This window comes from Neophocaena asiaeorientalis, unplaced genomic scaffold (assembly GCF_003031525.2).
Source record: "Neophocaena asiaeorientalis asiaeorientalis breed wild unplaced genomic scaffold, Neophocaena_asiaeorientalis_V1.1 scaffold260, whole genome shotgun sequence".
Taxonomy (NCBI): domain Eukaryota; kingdom Metazoa; phylum Chordata; class Mammalia; order Artiodactyla; family Phocoenidae; genus Neophocaena; species Neophocaena asiaeorientalis.
The window spans coordinates 79984-102087 of NW_020173404.1; the positions used below are offsets into that span (position 1 = coordinate 79984).

General features: G+C 41.7%; 1 protein-coding gene across 4 annotated transcripts; it reads right to left on the bottom strand.

The window, feature by feature from the left end:
* Positions 1 to 575: 575 nt before the first annotated feature.
* Positions 576 to 18285, bottom strand: PLIN2 (perilipin 2). Of its 4 annotated transcripts, XM_024747162.1 has the most exons (9): positions 18209 to 18285; positions 17175 to 17225; positions 16893 to 17088; positions 15171 to 15253; positions 13720 to 14005; positions 12743 to 12924; positions 11699 to 11833; positions 10462 to 10752; positions 576 to 967 (listed from the first exon to the last, which is right to left on the bottom strand). In XM_024747162.1, exons 2-9 carry the CDS (start codon positions 17202 to 17204, stop codon positions 827 to 829), a joined length of 1344 nt encoding a protein of 447 aa, XP_024602930.1. In that variant the 5' UTR covers positions 17205 to 17225; positions 18209 to 18285; the 3' UTR covers positions 576 to 826. The 4 variants fall into 4 exon arrangements, with proteins under 4 accessions (XP_024602930.1, XP_024602927.1, XP_024602929.1 ...); XM_024747159.1 differs by lacking the exon at positions 576 to 967 and having other exon boundaries at positions 9703 to 10752; XM_024747161.1 differs by lacking the exon at positions 576 to 967 and having other exon boundaries at positions 9703 to 10752; positions 18205 to 18224.
* Between the last annotated feature and the right edge of the window lie 3819 nt (positions 18286 to 22104).

Below are 22104 nucleotides of genomic sequence, written 5' to 3' on the forward strand. Positions count from 1 at the left end.
GGAATCAGCCATTTCTCCAAGAAGCACTGATTTCTTTTAGTGGGAAAAGGTATTACAATACCTCTTTCTGACAAATGAAAAAGAATTACAATCTGGACACTGGGGTGCTCCTCAATACTGGTTTGGCCATTGTTTCTACAATTTATTTAACTAATACTTATTTAATGTTGTTCTGTGCCAGGCATTGCTCTAAGATTTTATAAATGTTTATTTATTCTTCATAACAAACCTACTATTATCCTTATTTTACAGATGAGGAAATTGAGGTACAGAGAAACTAAGTTATTTGTTTAAAGTAACATAACTAGAAAGTAGAAGAGCCAAGATTGGAATCCAGAGTCTGAGCCTTTACCCATCATGATATGCTTCCTCCCAAGTGACCTGTTTTTTAGTCATATGCCTACCCCCTAGGCCAGGGGAAAGCAAAAAGACCTTGACTAGCAGATGCACTGAGACCACACCCCCCAAAAAAACATAAAGGTGCTGTTACCAGAAGAAACGGGAACGAATCCTGGGAGGAAAAAAGAAGTCCACTATATCAGTGTTTAAAAAAAACACTCTGATTCAAGATTATAAGCCCATTTTTATTATAGGCATTTCAAAGATTAAACTTTGAAGAATTATATAAAATAATATATGATGCAGAACAAGACTATTTTACAGAAGTTTGGGTCAATCAGAGTTTCATTACAATTAAGACCAAGTAGCCAGAAAAGAGATTAACTCACAATAGATTAATCCCCAAAGCCACAGGAATAAACACATGAGCAAACATGAAATTTAATGTGACACAAACTGTGTATTCAGCAAAAGGAGATTTTTCTTATTAGTTATTCAACATTTTGCCCTGAGAAGGCTGAGGGCCATTGGCATGTGAATGACTTGGTCCATCTTCCTCTTCCAAAGCTATAATATCTGGAATTTCATCAGCCTCAGATGTCAAGTCTGTGACACTGAAATCTAGTACCTGTAAAAGAAGAATCTTGGATATTAAAACAAACACTAATGAAGTGAGTTGTCAAGTCCAGGTGAGCTCTTAGAAACATAAATTACTTCATGTGCATGAACCTTACTTTGTCCATAACTACGCTGTCTTCGATATGTTTATAGTCTTATTTCCACAATTCACTCATATTATAAAAGCACTAAGGAAACTTCTCTTTAAAAGGAAACCAACTAGTGGTAGAACGAATTAAATGAAAGCTTTTGAAAATACAAGCTATAAAGCATTTCTGGTTATTCATCTGTCTATTTATCTATTATTCTCTTAAAACCAATAATACTCCTCTTTTCCATAAGTTTGATTTTCCAATCCTATAAACCCTTTGGGAAGTGTCTAGGAACTAAGGAAGCAAAAAGGTCTTTGAATAGTTGAAAGAGCCATCACAAAGCCCTAGCTCTTCTCTGCATAGGAAAGGCTTTTAGGGATAAGAAGTTCTATTAACTGTTACTTCGCATACCATTTTGATAAGCCAAGTAATATTTCTTAACCAACAGAAGATTAGAAGCAGAAAATTAGTAAGGTATAACAAGTTACTAAAGGCTAAATCTTGATAGCAGAGGAAAAAAATTAGCTGATTACCTGGCAGAGGCAAAAAAACTAACAGTAACAACAACAAAAATATCCATCGAAAAATAGACAGAAGGGAAAATGAGGAATTATTGTCTAATGGGTTTATGTTTGGGATGATAATAAAGTTCTGGAAATGGATAGTGGTGATGGCTGCACACTATAAATGTATGCTTAAGAATATGGCTGAAATGGTACCCTGGATGCTATGTATATTTGACCACAATTTTTAAGAACAGTTAAAAAACAAAACAAAACAAAACACGAAGCGAGAATCTTGCTTTTTCTTGGGCCCCTTACCTGGCTGTTTGTGGCCGTTACTGCACTTTTCCGTAAGAACTCAGGTGCTCAGAGGACTGTCTGGTCTGAGGTAAACACTTCCACTATTTATTCCTGAGCTTTCTATTTGGGGAGATCAAACTACATTCTAGATCTTCATGAATGTTCACTTTTCAAAGATTATACCCAGTCTGACATCCACAAAAACCAACACTGCTTATATAAATTGATTCAGGGCATTACCCAGGCAAGTCAACTATCGCAATTTTAGCCTTTTTAAGTTAAAAGATGTACCTTGCTTAGCTCTCTGTTCTGATCTATTTCTATAATAGATAGCAGAGGAAAAAAATTAGCTGATTACCTGGCAGAGGCAACATCCATCCATTATCACTCTGTTTTTAATAAATGTAAAATAGAACAGGAAGCTATAACACAAGAAGATATAGAGAGAGGGATTTTCTGGACCCCAAATAAGGAAGCAAGCAGCAGTTCTCTCCTATCAGTGGCTAGATTGCTAGAATGGAAAAAATAAGCACTTTGACATCAGTAAGACATTGGACTAAATCCCCACTCTTCTACTTACCTCTTTTCAACCTCAGTTTCCTCACCTGTCAAGTGAGGAAAATACCAAATTGATTGCATTGCAAATGAGGAGGAAAGATAGTATACGCCTAGCTTGTAAAAGGTGCTCGATAAATTTCATTCTCTTCAGTTTCTTAAGTACCACCCTCTTACACACACAAACCTCCAAAGTCGCCTGTAGATCAGGTAACTACTGGCCTTAAGTAGAGTTCTTTGCAGAAGATTGGAGATTCCACACTTAGGATTTAGGAAAAAAAGCCTCACCACCATCAAAAAAGTAGCTCTAGTCCTTGAGATGATTTAGGAGAGCCATATGAATAATTCATCTTCCATATATCCAGAATGAATCAGAGTATATAATTTTCATTATTCAGGACCATCACCAAAACCTATTTGGGGGGCTGGGAAGGAAATAGGGGAGGGTGGAGCAGCTAAGAAATAGCCACAGTCTATCAAGTTTCCATGGCGAGTTTAATTTAAAATGTAGTGGTTGAGCCTGACCATCTTCATAGGGTTTTTAGAAATGTGGCACAAGAGAAATCACTTCACAGATTTATAAGATAAATTCCTTTTCCATTGACATAAACAACAATAGTTTGGACCATCAAAGAAAGAGTGTAAGGAGTCTCTTGCTGAGAATGCCCATCAGGCATTCTGAGGCCAAACTCAGAATCACATGCTTGCTGAAATAACCATAGTCCCTCCCTGCAAGGACATTCTTTTCAAGAAAACCAAGTGACCATGCCAGAGTTCCAGGGAGTTGCATAATTTTTGCAGGTTGTTCACCATACAACCATAAGGGGGCACCACTCATCCATAAACTTCACTGATTCCTGTATTTATTATGACAATTTTCCAGAAGGTGGCACTACAAGTGTTGAGGATAAGGTGCCATTTTCTAATTTGCATAAAACTCCCAGAAGAAAACATAGGCAATACACACTCCTTGACATTAGTCTCAGTAATATATATATTTTTTATCTGTCTCCTCAGGCAAGGACAACAAAAGCAAAAATAAACAAATGGGACCAAATCAAACTAAAAAGCTTCTGCACAGTGAAGGAAACCTTCAACAAAATGAAAAGGCAACCTGCTGAATGGGAGAAGATACTTACAAATGATATGTCCCATAAGGGGTTAATATCCAAAATACAGGAAAAACTCATACAGTAACTCAATATCAAAAAGCCAAAAATCCAATTAAGAAATGGGCAGAGGCCCTGAATTGGCATTTTCCCAAAGACATATAGATGGCCAACAGGTATAGGAAAACGTGCTCAACATCATTAACCATCAGAGAAATGCAAATCAAAACCACAATGAGAGAGCTTCTCTGCTGGCACAGTGGTTAAGAATCTGCCTGTCAATGCAGGGGACACGGCTTCGAGCCCTGGTCTGGGAAGATCCCACATGCCACAGAGCAACTACGCCCGTGCGCCACAACTACTGAGCCTGTGCTCTAGAGTCCACGAGCCACAACTACTGAGCCTGTGTGCCACAACTACTGAAGCCCACACGCCTAGAGCCTGTGCTCTGCAACAGAGAAGCCACCAAAATGAGAAGCCTGCGCACCGCAAGGGGAAGAGCAGCCCCTGCTCACTGCAATTAGAGAAAGCCCGCTGGCAGCAACGAAGGCCCAGTGCAGCCAAAAATAAAATAAATTAAAAAGAAATAAATTTATTTAAAAAAAAACCACAATGAGGTATTACCTCACACCTGTCAGAATAGTTATCATCAAAAAGACAAAAAATAACAAGTGTTGGCAAGGATGTGAAGAAAAGGGACCCTTCATGCCCTGTTGAGGAGAATGTAAACTGGTGCAGCCACTATGGAGAACAGTATGGAGATTACTCAAAAAATTAACAATTAGGGACTCTCCTCATGGTCCAGTGGTTAAGACTCCTTGCTCCCAAAGCAGGGGCCTGGGTTCGATCCCTAGTCAGGGAACTAGATCCTACATGCCACAACTAAAAAGATCCCACATGCTGCAAGGAAGATCCCGCCTGCCGCAACTAAGACCCAACATGGCCAAATAAATAAATAAATATATATATTTTTAAATTAACAATTGAACTACCATACATCCTGAAATTCCACCTCTGGGTATTTATCTGAATAAAATGAAAATATATATGCATCCCAATGTTCATAGCAGCATTATTTACAATAGCCAAGATATGGAAGCGACCTAAGTGCCCATCAACAGATGAATGGATAGACACACACACACACACACACAATGGAATATTAGCCATAAAAAAAAAGTATGAAATCTTGCCATCTGCAACAACATGGATAGACCTGGAGGGTATTATGCTAAGTGAAGTAAGTCAGACAGAGAAAGACAAATACTGCATGATATCACTTATATGTAGAATCTATAAAATAAATGAACAAATGTAACAAAACAGAAACAGACTCACAGATAAAGAGAACAAACTAGTGGTTGCCAGAGGGGAGAGGGATGAAGGGGATTAAGAGGTACAAACTAGCAGTTATAAAATAAATAAGTCACAGGGATATAATGTACATCACAGGGAATATAGTCAATGTTTTATAATAACTTTGTATGGTGTGTAATGTACAAAAACTTCGAATCACTATGTTGTACACCTGAAACTAATATTGTAAACTATACTTCAATACAAAATTTTTTAAATTAAGCTAAATTAGAGTAGGTCTTTCTAAAATGACATTTTATGGAGTCTACACCAAGGGTCTTGTTAAATTGTTTTTATTATTATTTTTTTTTTACCACATTGCGTGGCTTGTGGGATCTTAGCTCCCCGACCAGGCTCAGCAGTGAAAGTGCAGAGTCCTAACCACTGGACCACCAGGGAATTCCCAAGGGTCTTGTTAACTCAAGTAAATTAAGAGTAGCTCTTTTTTTTTAATTTATTAATTAATTTATTTATTTTGGTTGCATCAGATCTTAGTTGTGGCAGGCAGGCTCCTTAGTTGCAGCATGTGGGCTCCTTAGTTGCAGCAAGTGGGATCCTTAGTTGTGGCATGCAAGTTGCGCCATGCATGTGGGATCTAGTTCCCTGGCCAGGGATCAAACCCAGGCCCCCTGCCTTGGGAGTGCAGAGTCTTAACCACTGTGCCACCAGGGAAGTCGTGCAGCTCTTTTTAAAGCAAGACATTTTATGGAGCCCACACCAGATTTCTTGTTTGGAAAGAGTAGGACTGTTGGTAACCCTAGTCCTATCTTTGTTTCAGATTAAAATCATTTGTTTCCTGTTTCCTTCATTTCTGAAAGTATGATCGTTGGACCACCTGCATTAGAATCACCTAAGATGTCTTTTTTTTTTTTTTTTTTTTTTAAGAAATGCTCTTTTAAAGTGCAGACGCCTGGTACTACCTCCAGACCTACCAACCAGATTCTGTAGGGGTGGAACCCAGGAATCCGCATTTCAAGTGTCCCCAGTTGATAATCCCTGGCATAGACAAAGAGGGCAGAGGAAGGCTCACTGACAGAATTATTAGAAACCCCCAAAATGTCTTTTTTTTTTTTTTTTTTTTTTTAAGAAATGCTCTTTTAAAGTGCAGACGCCTGGTACTACCTCCAGACCTACCAACCAGATTCTGTAGGGGTGGAACCCAGGAATCCGCATTTCAAGTGTCCCCAGTTGATAATCCCTGGCATAGACAAAGAGGGCAGAGGAAGGCTCACTGACAGACAGCATGGTTTTATCCATGCTGAGAGCTCACTAGGGCCATTTCATACAAGGGAGTCAGTCTGATAGATACATTAGCTACCTCCTTACTGAATTGTCCTGTGCTCTAACCTGAGTAGACAACAAAAAGGGACAAGTGCTTGATTCATACTGTTCAACATCTACTCCTGTTAACGCTAAGTTATAATTTAAATGGGTGGCTAGAAAAAAATAAAGAAAAAAAATGGTCGGCTAGAATCAAAAAGTCAGATAACAGGTGTAGGCGAGGATATGGAGAAATCAAAACCCTCATGTACTACTGGTGGGAAAGTAAGATGGTGCAGCCACTTCGGAAAACAGTCTGGCAGTTCTTCAAACAATTAAACATAGAGTGACCATATGACCCACTAGTAATTCTACTCCTAGGTACATACCCAAGAGAAATGAAAAGATAATTTACATGGTAACCATTTCTTCATCACTGACATTTACACAAAAGCACCATTTAAACTATTCATTACTCTTGTAAAATATCAATTAACAACACTATCTACTACCTTCCTCACTTTCTTAAATTCTAGAAAACATTTTTTTCAGTGTTAGCCAAAAGACACAGATATTATGATATGGCTCTCATATCGTTAATATGGCTCTCTCAAACAGCACTTTCATAAAATCTGTACCAAACTAAACAACCTAGGTCTATTCTACAAGACGAGGCTCCTCTGTGAGACTTAAAACCTTTCATTATATTATATCCCATTTCTCTCTAATCTGTAGGCCCAGTTTAAGCAAGCTAAGCATGGAGGAGAAATCCCAGGCAATTGTCTCCCCTCCCCCAAACACTGTGCTTTCACACTGCCACCCTATCATTTCACTTAGCCATCTTCCTGACAATCTTAACAACTAAAGATGCGTTGTGTTAATCGGCAATCTCACCTGTCAAATTCAACAGGGCCATGGGCTGCCTGCCTCTTACTACCTTATCATCAATTGGGGGTGTGATATTCCTAGTCTGCCTTTTCCACTTGAGCACCCGGCCTCTGCTCAGCAACCCCTGGATAGTGAACAAGAAGGCCTCAACCCCAACCAGCCCTGAAAATATGACCTGAACCTATCCCAGTAAGGGTCCAGTTGACACAATTTCTTCTAGCAGTCGGTAACTTCTCAAACATGAGGGAATGGCATCAGAATCTCAAAAGGTAAGCAAGGGGAACAGGAAAGATACCATAAAACATCTTTCTTTGGCCTAAGTTGACCTCAAGCGTGATATGACTTCTTATTCTTCTCCTTCTCTGCGAATAGTCCGATACTATTTCCTTTCCAGTTTCTCCATCTTTCAGATGAAGTAGGCTGCTACAGGATAGCCTGGGAACTTAGACATCCAACAGTGGAATTATCCAGCATCTTTTCCTTACTAAATAGCAACTGTGAAAATATGATAGGATATCCTACATTATAGGATATCTTTGGGGAAGGTGGACACTTAGAGCATGAAGGTATTGCCCTTTGAGATACAAGCAACGAATACCTTGGTTTATAAGGCAGGGACATCTCACAAGACCATCACCCATGCAGGCCTCTGTGCTACGTCACTCCTGGAGCTGGATCAGGACTGAGGCCCAGCTGGCCCAGTCTCAAGTCCACGAGAGCCCAGGAAGGTCAGGCTGGCAAGAGCCCTCCTTTCCATCCCCCACCTGCTCCCCCAGGGATCATTTAGATGCCATTTATTAGATTTGTGAACAAATATCTCTCCTTCTCCTCATTCCTCCTTCCCTCACCAGTCATCTCCATGAGCTAAATGATACTCTAAAAGGGATATCTCAGGTAAACCAAATTTTAGTTTTTCCTGTTTCACTTCATTATTCTTTCAATATCTATCATGCCTTATCAAAGTGGATATATTTTCCCAATCATGATCTGATACTATATACTCACTACTCACTCTGGAACTGGCCAGTTAAAGACACTATGTGTCACTGTCCCACAGAAGGTATCCTCATGACTAGTGCAAAACAGAAAGACACCCCATCCTCAAACACTTCACTTCCACCTGTTGAAAAACATCACTAATTTTACTTTACAGATGATAAAACTAAGGCTAAGACATTATTGGCTAATATACCATGTTCTTTTTTTTGCCCAGAACTAATTAGGAAGTTCACATTATAATTACATGCAAAGGAAAGAAGTAGGCTTGAACACTCAGGCACACTATGACAGGCTTCACGTAGCCAAATATTCAAGAACCTGCTGTAATTATAGACTGTGCTAGGCTTAGTCAGCTTTTTTCCCCTCAAAATAATTGTCCTCTTTGGGAAAAAGTTTCTTAAACTAAAACTGCCAGTTTATGCAACAATAAAACGAGGACACCACAAATTCTGAGACATGTTGACAACAAAATGACATGCATGTAGGCACAAACTTGAGACACAAAGTCAGACAGACAAAACCAAGGGCAGTGGTATTCTTCTAGAAACTAAGGTCTCTTTATATTCTGTCTTGCTCATGAAGAACAGCTTTGAGAACAGTCTCTTTTTCATAAGCAATTCAGTAGGTACTATAACTCTTATGAAGGGGAAACACAAAGGTTTATGTTCAGTATAAGAAAGTCTGTGTACAGCTGTAGTATATAAATTTTCCAACCATTTAGAATCAACCACAAAATACCAGCCTTGAAGTTTTGAGGCAAATGACAGCAGGATCACATCCAATTTGGACTAATAAAAAAAAATTTTTTTTAAGAGGTAGAGTCTCTAGAAAAACCAGTCACTAGGGATGGGCAGGCCAGTGCATGGACTGGTTCCACCCTGGAAGCCCATAAATCATTGACAGTCCACCGTCCCAGAAACCAGAGGTTCCTTAGCTTCAAGTATCTCAGGGAGTCCCTCCAACTGAGCTCACATGTTTACTGATTCCTGGAGCTACCTCAAGGGGAAAAAATTTACTTCTCTAACTTAGTAAGCTTTGATAAGTTTATTCACACAAGTCCATGTAAAGTTATACGCTGCTTCCTTATTTTCATGGGGAGACAGGGGTGAAGCAGGGTAGAAAGAGGAGACAAATTTGACTGAGACTTCAGTTCTGCTGAAGGGCAGGACAGGTAGAAGCATGTAGCTCTATTTCACGAGTTCTAAGACTGGCTTTTTTGAAAAGGTTTGGCATACTGCAGCTTTGTCATGAGGAGATCCATGTTTCCTAAATAATTAACCCACATTAAGGGGATTAGAAGTCTGGACACCCTAGGTAGGAGGTAGGAAGAACCCTTTTCTACAGGGGGTCCAAAGTCTTTTTTTTCTAATTATTCTCATGTGGTCTTCTAAAGGCATCTCACCCACAACTGAGGTTAGTGATCTCTCCCAATGTGACAACATGGTACCTTAAGTCCAGCTGAGACTGGACACTGAACAATCTCATTCCTTACACGTTAGATGGCCTCTTGGCAAGAAATACTGCTATCTTTACGTGAGACTGCTGCAAAGAGTCACTGCTTCCTCTCAGCTCTGATTTCTTCTCAGCAAGGCAAAGTGGCTCCTTCTGCTAGTTTAAAAACCTGTTCTCAGGGGTCCAGTAAATGGGCAAATGAAAGGAACCACCACCACCTAATAAAATTCTTATAGGAACATTAGCTTTTAATTTGTTTAAAACCTGTTATCAAACATTCCATTTTTAACATTAGTCTTCCAATGTTATTACAAATTCCCCAACAGCCCATTTGAATTCATGTGTATTAATAACCCTGTCATGCAGGCAAAGCAGTTCCAAGAAAGCCACACTAAAAGCACATGTAACACACAGCATAAAAGTGATCTATTCTGCAGTGAATTTTATTGAATTCAAAGGGGGCATTCCTTTATGAAAAATAAAAAACTCAGGGTGCACAAGCATGCATTGTGAGACAAACCAGTGCTGAGGCCTGCTCGGACCAAACCAGAGCAGACACCAGTTCATACAACAGCCCACGTGAAGGTGTTCTTATTCAATACAAACAGACAGCAACAGTGGCAACAGAATGAGGCCATAAATGCACTGGGACATTTTGTGAGTTCTGGATAGGCTCTGAACAGTCTATCATTCTTTTCTTTCCAGCCAAGTAAACAACAGAACTCATCCGTTAAAGTAGAAACTTTAAAGCTCTTAATCCAGTTGGCAATGACTACAATAGAGGACCTTTTTTTCTCGATAGCTGCTTCCCCACTTCAGAGTTGTCTAGCAGGTTTCAACGTAAGAGGAGGTGTCATCTGGCTGGCTGCCCTGTGCGTTGCTGACAGGGACAGGTTTAACGTGTTTTGCGCTCAGGCTGCCGGGCCTCCTGGCTGTACCTTGGGCCTGAGCCGGCTGAGACTCAGCCACCTGAGGATAAAAGGGACCTACCAGCCAGTTGAGGGGTGTGTTGTTAACAAGATAATCCATCACATCATCTAAAGACTCCTTCATTTTCTGCAGCTGCCCCTTGCTGGAAGCGAGGAGGCCGTCAGACACTTCCTTAAAGGAGGCAACGTTGCGAAACACTGAGTAGATGTCACCAGCCATGACCCCCAAGTGGTTGGCCTGATCTTGGATGTTCTGTGGTAACCCTTGGATGTTGGACAGGAGGGTGTGGCATGTGGTCTGGAGCTGCTGAGTCAGGTTTCGGGCAATAGCAAGAGTACGTGACTCTATGTGCTGCAAATAAGACAAGTTTAAGAATTAGCAGTGGATCCAACAGTCCTACGTACGAATTAGTTCACTTCCAGTCAGCTGGTTGTACATCCACCGCACATGTGGATTCTTTAACTTTTTAAAATCCTCATAATAACCCTGAGTGAAGCAGTATTAGTTCACATTTCATAAACATGAACATAAGCTTAGAGTTGAAATAACATGCCCCAGTTAACAGCTGGAGTGTGGATTTGAACTAGTGCCTGAGTCTTCAAAGTTCATGGTCTTAAGCTGAAGAAACCTAACAGGGGAGACCGGACAGAAGGAAAATACACTCCATATTAGTAGGGCAACTTAGATATTCTCTCCTCAAGTGAGATATGATATGAACAAACAGTTAATATTGATTTCAAGGGCAAATGCATACTAGCTTTTGGAATGCAAAAGACCACATTCTAGGGCTACAATATGCTATTTCTTCTGTCTGGAACATTCGTCCCCTTATTGCCTTTTCACCTAGTTTATTCACCCCTTAGGTCTCAGCTTACCACTCATCTCTTCCAGCAAACCATCTGACTCACCCATCCTCACTCCAAGGTTGAGTTAGTACCCTTCCTATGTAGCGTTCTCATAGCAACTATATTTATGCTATCAAAAAACCACTATGACAGTAAAGATGCCTATATTCACTTAGTCTATAGCCTACATGTAAGGGCAATGCTCGTGTTTCTCAATTAGTTGTATCCTGATAGGGACAATATGCCTATCTGTAAATTGTTAGATAAAGTTGCATATTTTTGCTTTTCGGTCACGTAACAGGCAAGCTATGTATACTGTATTGTTCAAACTTTTGATAAGAGTATTCTAAGAGGAAAAATAAGAAACTAATTAGTAAGTTTCTAATAAGAAGTTTTAATAGTAAGAACTTCTTCAGAAGCTGTAGTGGATGACTCTGTCCCAGTTGTCTCACCTCAGCACAGTGGGATTCATCTGTATCATCATAGCCGATGCTTCTCTTCCACTCCAGCCAGGACAGGTAGAGCTTATCCTGAGCACCCTGAATTTTCTGGTTGGCATTATGCACATTCTTCCTGGCAAATTCAATCTAGAACACGTTGAAAGAAGACAAAGGAACAAACTAGTCAGACATTCTTGTTAGCCTCTTCTCAGATCCATGATGTAAATCAGCCAACATCAACTCTTACAGAAATTCTTGGTTTTTAAGGAGACAGATCCCTGATAGCATTGTTATTTGTTATCAATATGTGTAAGTCAACCAAGCAGTCATAGTACTTATTGTCTCTTGTTTAATTATTAAACCACTGTCTCCAATTTACGTCCAGTTTAACACAGGCAAGGCAACTGAAATTTAATACGTGTAAAATATAAAATTACAAAAGAGAAAGGAACTCGAACTTCCTCTTCCCTGTTGCCAGCCACCTACTTCCCCTTCCAAGAATAAACCAGGTTTCTAAGGGCCATAGAATACATACCGTTCTGTAACTTGGCAATCCTTAATGGCTACACAGTAGTCTTTTGTGATGTATCAATGTAATCAGTCCCCTATTAGTTGATGTGCATTGTTTATACTCTTTTGCAATTCTGAACAAATACATTTATCTGTAAGATAGGTTTCTAGAAGGAAAGCTGCTCCAGGCATAGGTGTGTCTGTAACTTTCCTATAAGAGGCCCTTGAATCCTCTGGAAGTACAAAAACACAAGTACTCCTCTTTCTCTACACCATCGCCCACAGCATCTAACTTTGCCAGTGCCATTGGACAGAACCGGAATCAGTAATTTGACCCCTCAGAGTAAGATTAACGCCACTTCATATATTGATATTTCAGCTATTTATACTGTTTTTTCTGCGAGTTTTCTGTATACTCTTTGCCCATTTTTCTATTGGATTGTTCATATGGTAAGATTAAAATTCTTGCATTTCATGATATGTCTACTCCCAATCCTCGAGATAAATGAACTCACTTCAGATACCTTTAAAGGAAGTTGTACTCACCAGGTTGACAGTGGAATGGAGCTGAGAAATGGTCTCTTGGCTTTTCTGCTTAGCTTCTTTAACCCTGCTGAGGGCCTGCTGGTAGGCCCATGAGCGGAGCTTGGTGGACAGGGATCCCAGTCTGATATAATAACTTGGCTTCTGAACAGGATCAAATCCTTCCACTTTTTTGGCTTCTTTTTCTGAAGTTACATAGAAGTGACCAAAAAAAAAAAAAAGTCCAGGATCACAGCTCTAAGTGACAAGGCCTGAACTCTAACCTGGATCTTGACTTTGTTGATTCCACTCACCCATCTAGCAGTCATGCACCCCTCTTCCCAAGATGCCTCATGTCTGCTGCTGGGCTTAGCAGCCCAGAACACATCCCTATATGTGACACATGTCACCTACACAGGTCTCTTCCCACTAGAGCTTCTTACCTGGCACACAGTGAGCACTAAATCTTTAATGATTCTATATAGCAGCCCATTAAGGACAATCCATTTATAGAAAGTATTTCTCTAGGCCAATTTCTCCCGAAGTTTCAAGACTTACTACGTACAACTCAGTGTGAAACTTAAGAGTGCCTTAAGAAGGAAAACTATAGGGACAGAAAGATTAGTGGTTGCTCAGACAGTGGGGGTGGTGGGGGGATGGAGACTGACTGCCAACAGGCATGAAGGATCTTTTATCTTTGGGGGTGAGAGAAATTGTATAACTGGATTATGATGGTTATGTAACTGTAAATTTAGAATGAAAAAAGCTGAATTTTTTTGGTATATAAAAGTATATCTCAATAAAGCTGTTTAGAAAGACTGCTTTAAGATATAAAACACTGGGAGTTCCCTGGTGGCCTAGTGGTTACGATTCTAGACTTCCACTGCCATGGCCCGGGCTCAATCCCTGGTCAGGGAACTGAGATTCCACAAGCTGCATGGCACAGACAAAAAAAAAAAAAAAAAATGTAAAACATTATTTCAAGAAAGAAATCCAATTACCTAGTTCATCCTTGGTGAGAGGGAGGTACTGGTCTACCAGCAGCTCTGATTTGGTGAGCGCATTTTCTACTCCACTGCTCACCAGCTGCATCATCCGACTTCCTAGGACTATGTTAATGCCTCCACTGACCACGGATTTGGTCTTCTCCACACTGCCAGTCACTGTTCCTTTGGTCTTGTCCACCACCCCAGTGATTGTGTTGGTCACAGAATCCTTGGCCCCAGTCATAGTAGTCGTCACAGCATCTTTTGCCCCAGTCATAGCTCCTTTGGCATTGGCCACAACCTACAGGGAAAAAGGCAGATCATTTGGCTGGTGAGAAGCATAAAAACCTAGTTAAGTTCTTAACTAAGGTAGCATAGTTGAGGAGTTAAAGAATGAATCTGGCCCTTTTACTTTCTAGTCGTAGGTCTTAGACAAGTCACTGAGAGTTGATGAACCTCAATTTCCTTATCAGGTATAAGTGCCCTACTTGCCACCACTCAAAGGTTGTTGGAGGACCAAATGAGGGAAACAGATAAAAAATCTGTCAATTTGCCAAGTTTTTTTTCTTAATTTATTTATTTATTTTTAAAATTTATTTTATTTTTGGCTGCGTTGGGTCTTCGTTGCTGCACGCGGGCTTTCTCTAGTTGCGGCAAACGGGGGCTACTCTTCGTTGCAGTGCACGGGCTTCTCACTGCGGTGGCTTCTCTTGTTGCAGGGCACGGGCTCTAGCCACATGGGCTTCAGTAGTTGTGGCGCACGAGCTCAGTAGTTGTGGCGCACGGGCTTAGTTGGTCCACAGCATGTGGAATCTTCCCGGACGAGGCCTTGAACCCATGTCCCCTGCATTGGCAGGTGGATTCTTAACCACTGTGCCACCAGGAAAGCCCAAGGTTTTTTTTGTTTTTGTTTTACACTAGATGAACCTATAGTAATTAAGGCACAAGGAGTACTCTAGAGAAAATGGCATTTTCTACACTGACATGCTTATACTGAGCCCCTCATGCATGCCTATAAGTATAGATATAGGTATCATGCACACCTGGCCCTATGCACACAGCCCCAAGCCAAAACACAGGTAGAGGTGTCAGTTCCCCATCCTACTAGATGTGCTCTCAGGTACCAAGTGAGAAAAGGCTCTATTTACCACCTCTGCATTTATCCAGTACCACATGGGAATCAGTGATTTGAGAAAGCAATTTCACCTACAGAGATGAAGCCACAAATTTAATAGAGATCAGACTAAAGGTATTCTAGCCCAAAGGTGGATAGTTCATCTCTGCTTCTTAAGACAACTTGACAACAGTGCAGGAGGTAACGGAGTGATCATTACTCTTTCAAAAATATATCCAAGGTTGAGGGGACAAACAAGTATTACCTGTTTATGGTCTGCACAGCCTGTGTTAAACAGATAAAACTTAAAAATGTCAGGTGGCAAGCCTCAGCACTCTTGTCCCAAGCTCACCTGGTTTGTCGGCTGATTCAGAATAGGCAGTTTCTCCTCAATCCTGTCTAGCCCCTTACAGGCATAGGTATTGGCAACGGCAACTAGAAGAATCACAAATGATGAAAATGTTAACAGTCTGGGTAAGAGTGAATATGTATCTTGAGCCTTCATTCTTACTATAAAAAAACAGCAAAAATGTTCATTTTAATTTACCATGCAATACTTTGCCTGGTTTCTCTAGTTCAGAAAGAAGATTCTTGCCAGGTTTCTGGCAACTTTCTTCTACTGACAGGGAAATAAGGATATGGGTGTGGGAAGGGTGGGGGGAGCAGCAAGCAGAGGCAGTGACAGGCCAAGTAGGATGTTGGCCAAGAAGCCTCCTACTCATCAACTGTCCCCTAAGGTTAATGCCAGGAGAAGCCAGGCTTCACCTGAACCCTCATTCAGGGAACGAGGTATATGAAAACTCTCAAAATTAGCATCTCCATGCTAGTTTAATCCTCACCTACACTTAATTCAGTAGGTGGCAGTGTACTTTGGGTTATCACCAGGAAACAGTATGCTAACAGCACCCTGGATCTCCCTAAAAAGACCCGGATTTTAGTCCAAGCTCCCCCCACCCTCCAGCAATGACCAAGCCTAGAACTACTACTATACTCATTTGGGAAGTAGCAGAGTTGGAAAACTGATCTCTAAAAGGTTTCTAATAATCCTAAAAGTCCACGACATAACCACTTGGGGGAATGATTTAAACCCTTATTCAAAAGTAGTTCATAATGTGGAGAAATTGAAGATTCCACTCCTAGGTATATACCCGAGAGAATTCAGAACATACGTGCACACAAAAACTTGGGCACAAGCGTTCACAGTAGCATTCATTATTCATAATAGGCATAAAGTAGAAGCAACCCAAACATCAGCTGATGAATAAAATATGATATATCCATGCAATAGAATATTAAATTATTCCACATTAAAAAGGAATGAAACACTGATATGACGCTACAATTTGGATGAACCTTGGAAACATTATGCTAAGTGAAAACTAGCCAGTCACAAAAGACCACGTATTTTATGATTCAATTTACATTACACGTCCAGGATGTGCAAATCTATGAAGACAGAAAGTAGATTACTAGTTGCCTACGGTGGGGGGAGGGGGACGGGGAGTGACTGTGAGTGAGTATAAGTGTACAATTCACAGGCATTCACAATACAATATTGAGCAACCATTACCACGATCATTTTCAGGACTTTTTCATCACCCCAAACAGAAAGTGGTATGAGGTTTCTTTCCGGGGTGATGAAAATGTTCTAAAATTGATTATGGTGATGCCTACACAACTCTGTGAGTATACTAAAAGCCATTGAATTGTATGCTGATGTTATTTATTTTTTTTTAAAGCAGTTCACATATACCGTGTAGTCCCAAGGAAGTCAGCTATTTCAGTTCACTCACTCTTTCCCCATATGACCTCACTTGCCAACACAGAAGCATCTCCAGGGGATTTTTTTTTTGTAATAGCATAACATCTGCCATTGTTATGAAGCAGGCCTTCTATAACAATGAGGGTCACCTGGCAGTTTCTCGGGAAAGGCAGCATGTGTCTCAGGAAAGGCTGAGGATTCCTGATGCGTGCTTAAGGCATAACACTGGCATTCACCATATTCAAGCCAGCTCCCGGGCTCGCTCCTGATGAGTACATAGGACTAAATTTTGAGGGGGAAATCAAAACTCACTTTGTGGCTCTAGCTTTTGGATGATTGGCAGAGCACTCGTCACGGCCACCGAGGTGATGGTCTTCACGCCCTTCTCTGCCATCTCACACACAGACTTCAAGTAGGGATACTGACCCTTCGTATTGATGTAAGCCGAGGAGACGAGGTCATATGTGGAGCTCACCAAGGGTAGGTTGGCCACCCTTGTCACCACACTCTGCAACCAAGGAGGAGGGAGAGCTTAACTTCCAAAACACACTGGGGAGGGAAAGGAATCAAGAAACTGCTATTTATAAATCATACCGGCTGTGGTTCAACTGCAACAGATGCCATTCTTCTTCTGGAGAAAGAAATCTGCAGAAGAGAAACTTGGTTCAGGACACTGTAATGAGACTCCCAGATTCATTCTCCAACCGAAGCAAATGCTAATTTCAAGTAGAGCAAAATTCAAGTTTGGTCTGCATTTCTTCCCACCCTCTGGCTCTCAGAGCTCTCCTCTGGGCAAACTGAAAGAAGGTTTTTAAAGCTCACGTGTACAAGTCACCCACTTAAAATGTTCAATTCAATGTTTTCCCCACCAGAACATTAGAGATGCCTTTTGAAGATAAATATCTGTCCACAAAAATGCTAACCAACTTAAAACCCATGGTAAAACTAAAGAGATATTCCAAGTAGAAGACATCTTGTACAGTCAGGACGATCAAGACGGAGCACTTTGGTGGGGGGCGGTGGTTACTCCTTCTTTGTCAAAGAACTGAAACTAGTTCAGGGGACACTAAACACACGAGAAAAGAGGTGCTCCGCGGAAATGAGAAACTTTTCCGGACGCTTTAAAATGTCAATTTAGTGTCCCCAACGACCCACAGCCACACACAACAGCCTCACTGCTAAGCAGCAGAGCTGGAAAGTTAAGAACCCACCACTTCGGAGCCAATCAGTTCACCCTCCGGCCAAGGGTCCCACTTTTACAAGAAATGAGAACCACGCTAAAGGCGGAAATCAGACGCCAGCATCAATAGCCCGTCTGTCACTGCGTACCCCACAAAATTCTGCTTCAAGACGATTTTCTCACGCGTTTCCTTTTAAATAACGTCCTTTCGGGACGACTGGAAACTGTTACCCGCAACCAAGCCAAGAAGCTACAACCGCACTAAGGCAGCGGGCAGAAAAGCAGCCTGAATCAAGGAACAAAAGCGAGGTTGCAAAGCGCAGGCCCAGGAGACAGCCCCTTCCCAGCCGGGGCCCGGAAACCGCCACGAGGCCGCCAGCGTCCAGCCTGGAGCCCGCTGGGGGCCGAGCCGCAATGGACCGGGACCTTAGAGGTGACGCGTACCCACCGGCTGGCAGCAGCCCAGAGTCCAGGATCCAGCGGGTCCGCGTGTAGTTCACAAGGCCCGGCCCGCGGGCGCCGGGCTATATAAAAATGGGCTGCCTTCAGGGGTGGGGGGGGCCCCTGACTGGGTCAGGGGTGCTGGGGTTCCCCCGACAAAAATGCGGCCGGCGCCCACGCTGGATTTGTAGTTTTGCAAAAGGCAGTGGAGGAGTCGCGCGGACAGACGAACAGTAACTAACCTGTTGATTTCCACCAGTCCTCAGAATAGAATTGTCTTTAAAAATGGAAGCAGTGACGTCTGGACTGTTATTTATAACAACTTCTTAAGTTTTGTGAAATTCTAAATGATTATGGACGTGTAGAGATGGCTGTTTTGCTGCTCTTTTGACTTTAAAGTCAGTTCCTCAAACATCCGTCTGATTTAAAGTTGAATCGGAATTTCCAAAACAGGGAATTTTTTTTGAGAATACCGTTTGTTGGTTTGTTTCAGCGAGACTTAAACCCAAATCACTCCGGGATGATAGCTGCCTATGATTACTATGCAAGATGGCATTTTTTTTTTTTTAAGAAACAAATCAACGTCTGAGTCCCAGTTTCTTCTTGTGTAAAATTCAGGATTTGAACCAGATTATGTGAGCAAACAAATTGTGCAACTGCCCCACCCCGGGTAGGAGCTCTGTGGACCGCTCCCTGAGTGAGTGGCCTGGGATCTGATGACATCGCCGAGGGCCTCGGCCTCCCTGCTCCCTCTCAGGGAAGGTAAACAAGAAAGCACAGGTGGGAGGTGCGAGGGGGAACTGGCGCCGGGTCCTCGGCCTCCGGCATTGGGAGCAAGCGGAGGCAGGGAGGACGCAGGAGCCTGGCGGCGGGCTTTGTCAAGATACAGAGTTTGAACTGTGGGAAACCCTCAAAGGCATTTACCTTAATTACGTAACTAGTGTTGCATATTTAAAGCTCCAAACCGACCCGTTAAAAAATGTATCCTTTATACACGACGGAAGACATCTGGAGGCCCCCAACAAGAAAGACCAAATATTGTGTCTTTCCGCCCCGCCTACACACACCAGGTCATTCAAGACAAAATGCAGTACAACCATAAAATAACTGTTAGGAAGTCCAAAAATTCATGGGTTTTTTTCTCCCATGTTGACGTCTTCAATGCTTTAAGCAATCAAATTATTTTTTGCTCTTCTCTTTGCTCTTCTGTCTTTGTTGGTGCTCTAAGCAGATGTTTAGTGTGCCTATTAATGTCACCACCCTAATCTAAAACGACAGGAATCTGAGTGATGATGGTGAGGGGTTTTGTTTTTTTTTTTAAACTTCTCACTGTTCTGGCCTCTTATTTTGCAACAGAAGGCTCTTGCCCTTTCACCTGTAAATGTCTCCATGCTTTTACTTGTTTTAAACCTGTGAGTCACTTGCCCTCTTTAAGGATAAGCAAGCTTCCTTCTGTTTTTCTATACCTGAGAAGGAGAGGGCTCCAGAGACTAATGTTGGGGTCTAGACTTTCCAAGTCCCCAGAGGATAAAGCACACCATATTCTGCACCTGCTTTTCTTTCATCTTCATGAGTCTGGGACAACATGGAGCTAGTGGCAATAATAACACCCAAGTCCTCCAGGTGATTCTGTTGGTCTCTAACGTTTGAGAACCTTTGTTTTACAGAGGTGATTTTTCATAGTTGGTCTCGGGACTAGTGCATCAGAATCACCTAGGGTGTTTGTTAAACATTCTGTCTCCTACCCAAGCCCTACTGAGTTAGGAGCTACAGGGGGTAAGGCCCAGGAGCCTATATTTTTAAAAATACTTTCTTTAGTAACACCACTTTACTCTTCACAAAGCACTTTCATATGTTCCTCATTGTTTGAGCCTCCCAACAATCTGGGAGCTCAGTGCAATAGGGATTATCACTCCCATTTTAATAATGAGAAACAGAGACATTAGGTGATTTTGCCCACAGTCATGACTGACTAAGTAGCAAGCTAGGCGAGACTAGATCCCGGGGACATAACCTGAGCTAGTTACCTAGTTGCCCTTTGCCTTAGTTCCTTCATTTAAAAACTGGAAATAATAACAGTCCTTTATGTTCTAGGTAAAGGGTATATGGTTATTCATTGTATGTACTAGTTTTTCAACTTTTCTGGGGCTTTAAATGTTTCATAATAAAAGGTTGAGGATACTACCCAACAATGAGAGAGAATGAACAGACCTATAACTACATGCCATGTAAGTGAAAGAAGCTGCATACAAATAATACTGTACAAAACAAGCAAACTAAGCTCTGTTGTCAGAAGTAAGGCTTGGTAGTTGCTTTTGAGGGAGGGGAGGGCTAGTAACTGGTTGAGGCCACAAGGGGCCTTCTGTGTGCGAGTAATTTTCTTGTTCTGGGTGCTAGTTACATGCGTCTGCTCTTCTTATGAAAGTTCATTAAACTGTACACTTTATTTTTTATATGCATGCTATACTTCGCTTTTGAAAAGTTTTGAAAAGTTGAGAAGAGAAAAAAATAGTGGTGCTTACTTCATGAGGTTTTTGTGAGGAGTAAATGAATCAATACATTCAACAGAATAATGCCAGGCACATGGAAATGGTACCTATTATTTGTGTTTTTTTTGAACTTTAATTTTTTTTTATACAGCAGGTCCTTATTAGTCATCAATTTTATACACATCAGTGTATACATGTCAATCCCAATCTCCCAATTCATCCCACCACCACCACCACCTCCCCGCCACTTTCCCCCAGTGGTGTCCAAACGTTTGTTCTCTACATCTGTGTCTCTATTTCTGCCCTGCAAACCAGTTCATCTGTACCATTTTTCTAGGTTCCACATATATGCGTTAATAAACGATATTTGTTTTTCTCTTTCTGACTTACTTCACTCTGTGTGACAGTCTCTAGGTCCATCCACGTCTCTACAAATGACCCAAGGAAATGGTAGCTATTATTAATGTTTTCTAACCACACCCAGAGCCTTTTTGCCCAAGAGAGCCTTGCTCACAGGGGAAGCAGAAGCGGCACCAGGGAACGGGCCATATCCCAGGTCCCACCTGATCTTCCTTCCTGGACTACAAAGTATGAGAGACTCTGTTGACAGAGACACATTTCTTAGAGTTCGTAGCAACTCAACCTGGGTGTATTATTGATACAAAGTAATAGTAAAATAGCAAGAAAAAGAAAATCTGACTTGAAGTTTCCTCTTCCAGAGGTAGGGCAACTGCCTCCTTCCCCAGCCCTTATCCTTTTTTCTTCCCTTCCACAAAAGCACCATATGCACCAGCTACATCCTCCTGTATCCCTGCCTCCATGCAGTGCTCACTCCCTCACAGACCTCTCTCTCTGGACAAACCCTTGTTGCCTCTGCCTGGAGTGCCTGCCCAACTGGCAAACTCTACTCACTCTGTACTACTCAGCTCTCCACTTCTGTGGGGCCCTCGGCTCCCAGATCACTAGTGAGTAGTAGGACTGGGCCTGCAACCAGGTATGTATGACTCTAGAGTCTACACTGTTTATTATTACTTGGTGTGTGCTCTTAGGCAGTAAATACACTTGACCCTCAGTGCCTGTAAGATGAAGGAGTTAGATGATATCTAGGGTTCCTTCCAGCTGTATTATGTTAACCCAAAAAAATAACAATACCTTACCTTGTGTATAGCTTTACAATGTCCTTTTTTTTTTTTAATTTATTTTTGGCTGCGTTGGGTCTTTGTTGCTCTGCGCAGGCTTTCTCTAGTTGCAGCGAGCGGGGTCTACTCTTCGTTGTGGTGTGCAGGCTTCTCATTGTGGTGGCTTCACTTGTTACGAAGCATGGGCTCTAGGCAGGTGGGCTTCAGTAGCTGTGGCGCACAGGCTCAGTAGTTGTGGCTCGAGGGCTCTAGAGCACAGGCTCAGTAGTTGTGGA

Excerpts from the sequence above, each read along its gene's own strand:
- PLIN2 (XM_024747159.1), bottom strand. The coding sequence starts at position 17,204 with ATGGCATCTGTTGCAGTTGAACCACAGCCG. Across the intron at positions 15,254-16,892 it reads CCAAAAGCTAGAGCCACAAA|TTGCCGTTGCCAATACCTAT; the intron begins GTGAGTTTTGAT and ends TGATTCTTCTAG. Across the intron at positions 14,006-15,170 it reads TGAATCAGCCGACAAACCAG|GTTGTGGCCAATGCCAAAGG; the intron begins GTGAGCTTGGGA and ends TTTTCCCTGTAG.